This window comes from Erithacus rubecula (genome assembly GCF_903797595.1).
Source record: "Erithacus rubecula genome assembly, chromosome: 1".
Lineage (NCBI taxonomy): Eukaryota > Metazoa > Chordata > Aves > Passeriformes > Muscicapidae > Erithacus > Erithacus rubecula.
The window spans coordinates 48,526,391-48,538,562 of NC_136658.1; the positions used below are offsets into that span (position 1 = coordinate 48,526,391).

A 12,172-nucleotide genomic window follows, 5' to 3' on the forward strand; every position below is an offset into this window, starting at 1 on the left:
TTGTTTTCTGATAGCTGAGTCTCATGAGCAACGCCTGCAAGGTTAGGCAGAAAGAGGAAAGTTGGAGACACAGCAAGTTGACAGGGCACAGGGGAGCTGGGATGTTTGTGATAATGAGCTGTCAGCTGAACTTAGCTGCAGTATTGGAGTCTGTGCTCTAATTTAAGTCCCTCACTTTAGTGCCTAAAGATAGGTGTGATGTATTCAGGACAAATTATCTTTAATTATAAGGAATGCTATTTTGCAAAAATGTTGTGCCCCTTAGGTGCGTGTGGCTGTGCTGTTTACTTGAGTTTCTGCATTTGTGTAAGCTCTCTGATAACTTCCAGTACTGCTTTAATGTATAGTGTGCTAGTAATAGTTTAAAAACTTTTAAAAATTCTTTCTGTGATGCTTTTGGCTTTTATGTTACATTTCTAAAATTTTTTTATGTGGGTGGAAATGTCTTTGCACTTCTGTTAATACAGAAGGACATCCTCAAGAGGTCTGAAGAAGGGCCTGTCTGAAAACTTATTTATTTTTTCCATATAGACATTGATTTAGTAAGAGATTTTTTTTCTCTTCCTACAAAGTCTATATAATAGAAGAAAATCTTTGGCTGCCATAAATTTGTAGAGGTCTCCTGACCTTAGCACTAGGTGATCTGTGTGCTCTGGACAGAGGAATCAGCTTGGAGTTGAGATGCTGGCTGAGGCTGGTGGTGGGGTTGTGCAGGGAAAAGGATAAAAGTCCCGTTGGTGCCACCTTGTGGGAATTCAGTGTGTCAGTGGAAGTGGTTTAGCAGAGCTGCACAAGAGCCCCAGTTTGGCTTCTCACAGCTGAACTCACGGGAGCCCTGCATTGGAGCTGCCTGCCAGGGATTTCTCCTGCCACGTGTGTGCTATCCCAGCCATCACAGATGTGCATGGATACTGGATTTCTGCTTCACCCCAAATAATTGGAAATTAATTTCAGACTTGCTCCTTTTGCAGTCCCAGAACTTTTTTGTCTTGTGTCATCTTTTGTGTGGAGTTAGGGTGCTGGTCTTTTCAGCCACTTGAACTTCAAAAGGTGGCTGGAGATTTTAAGGTATTCTTAACCTAGCTCTTCTGTTTCTGGAGCTTAAGGCTGGGTTTTTGTTTGGTCCTTTAATCGAAGTTCTTGTTTGGGGGAGGTTTTAATGCATATATTTTACTGCTTGCATTTCAGTGTCAGTCATTCTTAGTGCAGGCAAAGATGCATGTAAAGGCAGAGTCTATTACAAAGGTGTTTTGCTTTAATGAGTGGGAGCTGCACCAGGTCCTTATAAATTGCTATTCAGCATAGCTGTTAAAGGCATGAGCATCCTTTCTTACCAGAAGTAGGCATTTTTCCAGCCTTGATAGAAGAGGTGGAAAACATTGGGAAATAAGCTTAAATTATTAAATCAATGAATTGGGTTGGGAAATAAACTCATCTATAACGTAAAGGCCATAGGTGTACTGGAAAGGAATATTAAACAGACATTCCCAGGGTGGTAAAAATGGATATCCAGTATACAAGGTGAAGTTGTGTAAAATCAAACAACATTTTTATGGTTTTACTTTGAGTAGGGGCTTGACTAGCAAGCACAGCCCTGTCTTTCCTGAGGCTCTGAGTGTGTTGTGCTGGGGCTGGGAATGCTGGTGTGGTGGCCAGCACAGGGCTCATGTTTCCAAGGCTGCCACCCAGACATGCAGGCTCTGAAGAAGCCCTGCTTCTGCTGCCTTTGGCCTCCTTATTCCTTGAGTGCTGTTCTAGCTGTGTTGCATGTTCATGGTGAAGGATGAGGGTCTTTCAAAAATGTTTGCGAATTACTGAAAGAGCAAAAACCATATGCCTGAAAATATGGTGGGCTTATGGAGTGGTGGTTTATAGTCATGTATGCACATTGTTTTCTGTTTCTCAATATTTATTTTGATGTTTTATATTTAATTACTGAGAAATCCTCTTTTCTCTAATCCCCAGAGTTTAGAAACCCCAGCACTTCAAAATATTTCATTTACTGTCAGACGAGGAGAGTTACTGGCTGTGATTGGTCCTGTAGGAGCTGGAAAAGTAAGTCTTAATATTTACACCATTTCATGAGGCTTTTTAGTCTATTAAATGTAAAAACTAGAAACCTGAAAATAGACAGTTCCCTTATGTATATAATCACACATTCCACATCAGGATGCTGGCATTCAAGATAGGACAGTGTTGTTCTGCGTGGGGAGGAGGTGATGTGGAGCTAAACAGTATTTTGTGTGTTGCTTCAAGACTGCATGAAAAGGGTACTGGTGCTTTTCTAGTGTTAGCAGTAGTTTGAGACACAAGGTGAAGTGGGCCATTGTGCCAGTAAACATTTCTTAATCTCTGTGATGTCTTTAATGCAACCAAACTTTTACAGTTTTACTTTATTTTTATAAAAATCTTTTCCAGTCTTCACTCTTAAGTGCCGTGCTTGGTGAACTGCCTAAAGACAAAGGTTTGATAAATGTTACTGGAAGAATTGCCTATGTTTCTCAGCAGCCTTGGGTATTTTCTGGCACTGTAAGAAGTAATATACTGTTTGACAAGGAATATGAGAAAGAAAAATACGAAAATGTTTTAAAAGTCTGTGCTCTTAAAAAGGTAAGGCTTGCTCTTTTTGTATTTTCTTTCCATTCTGGTTATTTTCTTTTTAGTGTCCTTTCAGACCTGTGGTACATGCTGCAGTGTAGATGGAATTGATTGTTATAAGCAGCATGTGAAATAAGTCCTTTGCTTATCAGAAGTTTGTGATTATTTTTGCCACCCTTGTGTAAGGCACCCTCTTCTAATTCCCACTAGGGGGAGGTATAGTATGTGTGAAGCACTCACAAATTTGGGAAAAGCTGTTCCCTATTATTTAGTTTCATAATTGCATTTTTTGACACATACTGTGATTGGGGTGTGTGCAAATGCATTAAGAGGCAGAAAACAAGTGATCAAGCTAGCACTCTTTGTGCCTTTCATTTTGTAAATATCCTATATGCTTTCCTTTGAAATAAATGTTGTGTTTGCTGTGTATTATGCTTTGCCAACAGCTATCAAAAGAACCTTAGGGCTGTGTACTGGAGAATATGCTGAACCCAAGTAGTTTTATGAAAAAATATATTTGAAAGGTTTGTGTGCAAAGGAGTTTGTGATATGAGATATGGAAGAGGATTAAGTCAGATTTGTCAAGAAACAGACATTTTGCTTGGCAGCTGAAAAGGTTTTGTGCAGCATGTTATGATATTTCTGTCAGCAGTGGCACAGGTGAAAAGCAGATGGTTACTGTAATGAGTGTTTTTTGCAAGATTTTTACACTTGTCAGATAGAGTTTTGGTATCTCCTGCTGATATTCAGTCATGCTGCTGTGTAAACTAAAGGCTTTAATGACTTTAAAAGACAGCAAACTGCATTTAAAAAGTCCCCACTTCATATTGATTGTAGATTTGCTTTCATAGTTTCCTTGCAAATGTATGTGTTGTATAAAAGCTGTGAATAAGCTTTCAGAACATGTTGTGTAGCTTAATGTAAAGCTTCTGTATTGCCTGAAGAGAAAGTACAGTAATATGACATGTAATATTGTATAAATTTCTTGTCTTATTCACAGTCCTGAAGTCTCAAATTAACCAAGTCTGTGTGATGAATGTTGTAGTTACTTTTCCTGAGTACATTGCAGTAAGAATAAAAACAATGTAATATTTTTAGGGATATTGGCAAGATAATTTATTGATAATATTTAGTATTCAGTTTTTATTTTTTTGTGACAGTTAATTTTGTTCTAATAAAAACTGATAAATTTACTGTTAGACTTTTTAGCATTTTATTTGATTTTCTGAATCACCAATAAATATTCCTTGTAAGACTAAGGACAGTAGTTTACTTTTCTCTGGCACAGCTGTAGAAAAAGTGAACTTTAAGATCTCATCTATTTTTTTCTGCTTTATGAATTACCTTTTGCTGAAAGCATGGAGTCATAAAGTAACTGCAGATACTACATTTAGTATGAAACCTTGTATTTTAATGTGTTATGTTAATACTTTTCAAATAAGAAATGTTACATGGAAACAGCTTTTTCAGTCTTTGAAGTTAAAATGATTTAAAAACAATAAATTATTTGTTCTTTCCTGTTCCCAGGACTTGGAATTATTGGCAAATGGTGACCTAACAGTAATAGGAGATCGTGGAGCTACTCTGAGTGGGGGACAGAAGGCCCGTGTAAATCTGGCCAGGCTAGTGCTTTTTGCTGTTTCTAAAATTTATAAATTCTCAGACTCCAGTGAGTAAACTAATGTAAGATTTTGTGATACTGACATTTCTTTTAACCTTTTAGAGCCGTGTATCAGGATGCAGACATCTATCTTTTGGATGATCCACTGAGTGCAGTAGATGCTGAAGTTGGAAGACATTTATTTGAAAAGTATGTTACTGTTTTATTTAAATTTAAAATGCAACTGTTATACTGTAATTCCTTATCAAAAAACTTGAGAAAGCATTTCTGGGGAGATGGATTTCTTCACAAAATTTAATACATTCACCTTCTGATTTGTTTTTCCCCTGTTTTATGTGTTTGGAGGATACAGTATTTTTTTCTTCCTCTCTGTGTTTTGTTGATATTGTTCTTTATTTTTTAAAAGCCCTGTAAAAATCTGTTTTGAAGATATTATAAATAAAAATATTCTTAAGTGAATATATGCCATTTTCTTAATGAAAATGTTGAGTTTCATGCATGAGTATTGGGGTTTATGAATAATGGAGTTTATGAATATTAGTACTGAGTGAAGAATAAAATGGGGTGGGATTTTAAATCACTTCTTAGTTTGCTGCAGCTTTACTTTCTAGTAATGAACACTTAATTCAACTGGCTAAAGTGGAGGACAGAACTGTCATTAATTTTTGAATAATTTTTCATTTTGGGTCTTGAAATTTCTCTTGGGTAGATGAAACAGTGCATGTGGCCTGCAGAGTAGACTGTAGAGAGCAGAAATAGAGGGAAAGAGAATGTACAGGTTTACTATATAAGAAAGGGATACTGGACATTCCCCCATTTCCAAAGAAACTGGAGAGTGGTCATTAAAAGTCAGGTTCCCTTTCAGTGAGTTTCTTCTCCATGCCAGTTTCTTCTCTGTATCTAAGGCATATAAGTAAGTATCAGAATAATTTGGTTAGTCCCTGTTAGTTACTTCTTCACAGCTTGCAACTGTCTATATTAAAAGGCATAATCCAGATTTTACTACAAGGAAGAGCTTCTGTGGATTGAATTCAGTGGTCTTTGGTTGAAGCCTTTAATAAATGTGTTTTGTTTAGCATACTTGCACCCTTTGAATTCCATTCTCCAAATACATGAATCAGTTTGGTTACACTATTGTTCTCTCCTGTCCACCCCTAGATAATCATAAAAACTTGCAGAAATCTTGCAAAAATGGTCATAGAAAGTGCACTAAGTAGCAGTGGCATGCATGTTCTTTTTTCCCCATACAGGGATGCTTTTAGTATCTAAATTTGAAAATTGCGCATCCTGTTGCAGTTTCAAATCTGGACCCTCTGAAACCCCATTAATATTTTGCTTTATTTTAATGATGCCTTCAGAAGGCCATTGTTTGTTTCTGTCAGCTGGTATGGAGTAAGAGTTTTATGATGCATAGGCTTCAGGTTCATTTTTCAGCTGCTACGACTGATAGATGGAGTTCATCACCTCTGTGGCTCGTGTATGCTATCAAATTCCTTTAATGCCTGTTGAAGTTTTCTAGGCTTCAGCTGCTGCTTTTCTATTTCTGCACAAGATCTCTGTGCAGCTCCAGCATCTGACTGTATCAGTGCCTGAGCTCTGAAAGTGCACCCACCTGAGCTGTTAACCTGTCTCTCCCTGAAGTCTTAAGGTCTCTTCATGAAGAAGAAGACAAGAAAGTACTGTGGTGCCTTGTGAAGGAGGTCAGGCTGCCTCTTCAGCTTACTCTGCTTTTCATGTGAGCTGTGACACTGGCAGCATCTACATTCTACTGCAAGCCTGGAAGTGTGGATTTTTGCATGTGCAGAGCCACAAAGGAGATAGAAGCCATTGCTAGAGCACAGCATGTGTTTTGCTGATAAGTGTGTGAAGATGAGGAGGAATAAGGAGGTTATCTCAGAGAATTTGAAACTCAGACAAGTAGCTGGGGTTGTTTTTGCACTTTCATTTTTTTCTCCACAACTCCAGATCAGATTGAGCAAAACACAAAGAAGTAGAATGAAAGCATTTTTTAGAAAATGGACTGGGTGGAGTAGTAGTGGGAAGGAAAACTGAACAATGCCTCCCTGCACAAGATTTTAAGGGAGGGTTTTTTTACAAATGGGAGTTGTCTTCTGAGGCCTTTGTGGAGTCTGTAAAGGTACTGGGGATAGTGGGGAGAGTGTTAAGTTCAGTAAGTTGCTTTGAAAAAACAGGACAAGGCATGCACTTTAGTGCTTCCTGAATAATGCTAGAAATGTGGAGAAGAAGAGGGCACTTGGGCAAGAATGATTTCTTAGAACATGGTGCTGAGGAATGTCCAAAACACCACTTCATGCAGGCTGCCCCCCCAGGAGTCCAAACCACGAGGCTTAAAACAATAGAGGAGATGGAAGAAACAGGGGATTTTTTAATGAGAATCTGAAGTGGATATTGTTCAGTTCACTGGCTCTTTTTTTTTCCTTGTAAATTTATGTTAAAGTTTTTTGATTTTTTTTACAAGTGTGTAGTCTATGTGTTTACATCAAAGACAGGTATATTCCTAGTAATTCCCCAAAGCTATGGCATGTGGATGGCTGGTTCATTGCATTTGCTGCTTTTCTGTGTTTTATTCAGCTACTGCAGTAAGCAGTTTAAAATATATAAATACTTTTCAAATGAGAAAGAATGCAAGTAGCACAGCTCCAGTGGGAAAACAGACCATGATATTATTAATGAGAGACTGTGGCTCTTAAGAATTTCTTTGTAATACAGGCAAGTTTTTCTGTGGATGATGGAGTAGATAAAGCCAGTTTTTCATTAAATTCCTCTATCCTGGTTCCTTGAGACCTAGGAAGGTATAAACTGAAGATTTCCTATTTTTGTGTTACTTGTTGCCTTTTTTTCTGTGAGTTCTCTTGAAAGGCATGCTTCAGCCTTTTTCCAGTGGGGGGTTGCCAGTATAGTTATATGCTTTTTACATATTTGTATGTGGATATGAAAAGATGCCTTTATTTTATATTTATTTAAATAAAAATAGCTTTTAATTAACTTTTAAGAAATCTCATATTTTGAGACCTCTAGTTTCAGAATGAAGGACAGCCACCACGGATCCAGTAGCACATTTCTTTGTATGGTGAAGTTTGGAGCAGACTAGGATTTCTAAGAAAAACATTAAATTGGACTTGGATCCCAAGGAATTTCTTACTCTCCCTGTTTATCTGCATATTGTCAGGATTATATGGTTTCAGATCACCTTTAGATAGAAATTAAATTGTGTCCCACTGGCAGCATTAACTCAAAAGTCATGATTGTAAGAGTCAGGTTTGTATTTCATTGGGGCATTGCCTTTCTCTAGGTATTGTTCCTTCCTGTGTGTCTTTTCCAGTGACAGGAGCTGTGTAGCAGTCCCAGCTGATGATCAGCCTGATTTCTTTCTCTTTCTCCTCTGTGATTGTGAGAGTAGACAGAGTTGCAGGACAGTTTAGGAGTCTTTTAAAATCAGATGTAAAGTTGAGATGGTTCTTGTGAGTGGTGTGCACATCATTCCTTTAAGGCAGAATTCACATAGAAAAGGTTCACAAAAATCAATTTGAACACTAAGATCTCTGGCTCAAAAAGTTCTTAATAATATGGACCCTGGAAGCTGGGAATGTGTGCCAGAGGAAGCATCTGTCTCTGTTTGTATACTTTCTCCAGCCATCCAGTGCTACCTGGTGCCTGGAACAGGTCACTGGATTTTGTGGACCAGTCATACTTACTTTACAGACTGGGACTTGCCATGAGATGGAGATAAATGATTATCAAGGTAGGCATAGAATCAGAAATAGCAGAGCAGAAAAAGAGACAGCAGAGTAGAATGTATAGGGTGTGTGAGTTCCTTGTTTCTGGAAGCCTAGCACAATTTTTTTTTTTAATTTTGTAAACTTTTTGTAAACTAACTGGGGGATTGTTCTCCCTAAACTATTTAAATCTAAACGGATGGGAGAGGAAAACAAATATAGGAAGTAAATGCATATAACAAAGTCTTTATGCCTGTGAGCACTTCTGCATGTGCTTTAATTTAATTTCAGTGGTTATTTTCATTGAAATTAATATAAGTACTAACTAGAGTGAAGTTAAACTTGCATGTGAACTTCCAGAAGGAAGAGGGAGAAAGAATGGTAAGGAAGAAAGAAGAATCATTAAAGAACACGCATTTTGCCGAGGTGAAAGAAAGCTGGTTCTTGGAGATAAAAACTTAAAAAAGATTGAAGAAAAACTTGTCTCAAAGCAAAGCAGACCTGATAGGGAAGAACAAATGAGGATTTGTATGCACGAAGTGCAGAGACTCTGCCTTTGCACAGGGGAGCACTGAGTTGTTGTAGGGCCCTTCTCAGTGTCTCCTGCTTCATGCTCTGCACTATCAAAGCTCAAGCTAATTATTTTTTAATTGTGTAGCAGTTAAGCAAAGTGCAGTGGACTTTTCAAATAGATTATAATGTCTTGTTACTTGAGTTTGTTAACTTAAAATGTTCGTTGCTTATTTTTGTTGAATTGGAAGGGTGTAATTTCTGGAGAGGTCTGTCCTAATTCTGGTATTTCTGATGATGCATGAAGGTCATTGGTGGTACATTTTCAGGTGATAAAAATCCAGGCAATGCTAAAGGCAGTTCTGGAAATGGACAGGTATTTGTGATGTTTTGGCTATGGGATGTGAATTAGTAAGTGAATGCAGCAGGAAAAAGTGCAGAGTGTTGGGTCCATGACCATACAATGAGCAGGGATCAGTAGTGTGGTAATTATGTGGAAAAGGAGGTGTAGAGTGTGGTAGATCACAAACCCAGTATGACTCAGCAATGTCATCCTCTTGTTCAGGAAGAGGCACCCTGGGATTTATGACCAGCACTGTATGTGGCAGTACAAATAAAATGATGCTCCTGTTATGTTTTGTGCATGTAAGGTCTCAGCTGAAATAGTGTTTCAATAGTGCCCTTCAAAAAATGTATAGACCAGCTTCATACTCCAGTATAGGTGGTCAGGAACATTCAGGTGTCTGGGACAGGGAGGCAAAAAAAGAAAGAAACCTATCTGCAACTTAAAAGAAAAGTCTAATCGGGAGACTTCTTTATTACTTTTATTTGTTTTCCTTTCATGTCTGGAGGACAAGGACCTTCAAGTATGAAGGGACTTTGTACACAGGAACAAACTGGTGTAGGGGCCCTTAGGGATGTAATGGATTGAAATTGCACCAAAGAATGTAAACTTGAATTTCAGAGAACAATTTTGCAATGAAGATGGTAGTTTGTCCCTGGAACATATTTTCAAGGATGTTGAAATTTCTGTTTAGCTTAAATATGGAGAAGAGCCCATTTAACTTCTGCCAGGAACATTTTTACATTTACATTGATTCTTAACTGGGGAAGAGGATGCATCTTTCACAGTCCCTTCATCTCACTATTTCTTGTACTCAGGAAAGGCTGGTGAGCCTTTGGGTGTTCTCTGTCTGGATCTCTTGTGACTGTGTGCATGTGTGTGCACTTACGTATTTAATATTTAATAATAAACAATAATAATAAATGTGACAGTGGTGATTGGAGTTTGTACAACAGTTTTTCCTGTTGTCATGCATCAAGTGTGCTCACAGTCTAACAAAGTGTGCCTCTTGAGAGTGTTGGACAATCCCAGGGAAGGTGAACTATGTTGGGTTTTGAAAGGCAGGTAAAAAGGTTGTGGCAGTGCTCCAGCAGTGTCTGAACTCTTGGACCAGTTTCATCCCTTGCTGAGAAGGCTTTCCCTGGGTTCTCTGTATCATCAGTGAGAAAGGGAGACACTATCAGATCCTAAGTCACTTAGAGCTGGGCTTTTCACCTGGTTGTTGTTCTTCAGAGCAGTACTTCTAAAAGTAGATGGATGATGAATCTAAGCCTTAGTGGACCAGTTGGAAAAATAATCACTTATGGATTATTTTGGAATGTTTTGGGTTTTTTGTTTGTTAAATCAGTAGTACCATTTAACTCTCCAGAAGTCTCTGTGGCTTGGTGTTACAGCTGGTCTGAAAGCTTCTCTCAAAGAAGTTAATTTTACTGACTGTATTTTCCCAATTTTCCACAGTATCTTGCCCTTCTTTTTTCCTATAGTATAATTTTTAAAAAAATACTCTATTTGCAATTCAGCTTATGACGTGTACATTTGTTACAGGAATGTTTAAGACAATTTTAATGAAATGTTTTATTGTCTCCTCTTTTTTTTCCAGACCAGAAATAACTATATTTCTTTTCCCTACCTTGAAAGCTTAAAAAATTAAATAAGGAACATGTTAAGGTTTTATGTAGTTTTTGTAAATTTAGTAAGCATGGTCTGGTTCTTATTTTAAAAGCTGAGTAATTGAATAGAAGAAGTTTTCCAGAAATAATGAAAATATTTTAGGATATTTAATTTTAATGAGTCTTTCCATCTCTTTGCAGATGTATTTGTGAGGCCTTACATCAGAAGATTTCTGTTTTGGTCACTCATCAGTTGCAATATCTCCGTGCTGCAAATCAGATTCTAATTTTAAAAGATGTAAGTGATTTCAATGTTTATACTTATACTTTGTAATTATCCTTTTTAACCTAAGAAAGGAAAAAAAAAGAGTCAGGTTTGTAAATATATTTTCTGTCTACTTATGACTGCATATGGTTTTTTAAGTTTTGCAGTTATTAATAAGTTGATTTTTCTTGGAATACATTCCCTGAAAAAATCTGCTTCTGAGTTTTATCATTCATATAAATAATATTGAATTAATAATACTTATTTCTTCAAACATTTTGTCTGGTTTTGAAATAAAGTTTTAGCCTTCTCTTGCTTCAAATTTAATATACTGTGAGACTGTTAAATGTTTTGCTTTTGTTCTTGTTTCTTACACTTCTGTGTGAATTAAGGACTGTGTTAATTTTGCAACAAATCCATTTTTAAATTAAGGCTGGGAAGTAGTCTCAGATGCCTTTGAGAATGAGCATGCTGTACATCATGTACTTCAGTACAGCTGGTTCCTTCACATCTTTGTTGTACCAGACGCTCAGAGGCAGAGGGGAAATGCAAGGACTGCAGTTGGGGCTTTTATCCTTGCTTGTTTTTAAGGCTGGGTGGTGAAATGTTTGAAATTACTTTTGATGTATCGAGATGGTGCAAAAAAGGACACTGTCCCTCTTTTCCCTTCCATTCAGATTGCTTTAAAAGTTACAGTAGCTCTTGAGGAATGTGTGGTAGAGCTGAAAGAAACCTGGACATTGTCAGTGTTGCTCCTTGTAAGGCTCTGTGAGGATCAGAAAATGGTGTTTGCCCCTGGGGTGCAGCAATATAAAAAGAGTGATGGTTGTGTACGTGGTTTAACAGGTTGTCCTAAAGCTACATGGTTCGGCTGTCTCCCACAGCTTCACCAGGGAGCTGAATCTCCCCTGGCTGTAACTGGGGCTGTTCTCATCCTGTTTGTTTGTTGGCCCTGTTAGCTGCTACAGGATGACTGGCCAGAGCCTAAAGAGCTTGTTTCTGCTCCTCTAACTGAGGAGTTTATAGAGGCTTTTGCTCAATTGCTGCAGTGGGATGCGTGCCCAGCAACTGCAGAACCCCAGAGGCAGCAAGGACAGGTAAGAAAAATTGTCCTTTATGAAAGTGTATAACGAAGGTACTAAAACTTTATATTGCTTGTAGGGTAAAATGGTGGGGAAAGGTACCTATGCAGAGTTCCTGAGATCTGGCATCGACTTTGCTTCCCTTTTGAAAAAAGATGAGGAGGTGGTAGAGCAGCAGTCAGTTCCAGGAACCCCCAATCTGAAGTCTGCCCGGAACCGAACCTTCTCGGAGTCCTCTGTCTTGTCCCAGGATTCGTCTATCCACTCACAGAAAGATGGAGCTGTGGAACAACCACCTGTGAGTGCTCAGAACATAGAAGTGGTTTTAACTTAAATTTTAATATGGGCTTCCCCTGCAGCATTGGGATTTCAGGGATTACTGATTGCATTATCGGGTGAGAGCTCG

At 38.1% G+C, this 12,172-nt stretch overlaps 1 protein-coding gene across 1 annotated transcript in view; it reads left to right on the plus strand.

The window, feature by feature from the left end:
- The window catches only part of ABCC4 (ATP binding cassette subfamily C member 4 (PEL blood group)), a 140,002-nt gene that overhangs the window by 31,605 nt on the left and 96,225 nt on the right, over positions 1 to 12,172 (plus strand). Inside the window, exons 10-15 of the mRNA XM_079306819.1 lie at positions 1,966 to 2,055; positions 2,419 to 2,610; positions 4,126 to 4,220; positions 4,322 to 4,408; positions 10,621 to 10,717; positions 11,846 to 12,064. Coding sequence (XP_079162945.1) covers positions 1,966 to 2,055; positions 2,419 to 2,610; positions 4,126 to 4,220; positions 4,322 to 4,408; positions 10,621 to 10,717; positions 11,846 to 12,064 — 780 coding nt within the window. The remainder of the gene's footprint in view (positions 1 to 1,965; positions 2,056 to 2,418; positions 2,611 to 4,125; positions 4,221 to 4,321; positions 4,409 to 10,620; positions 10,718 to 11,845; positions 12,065 to 12,172) is intronic.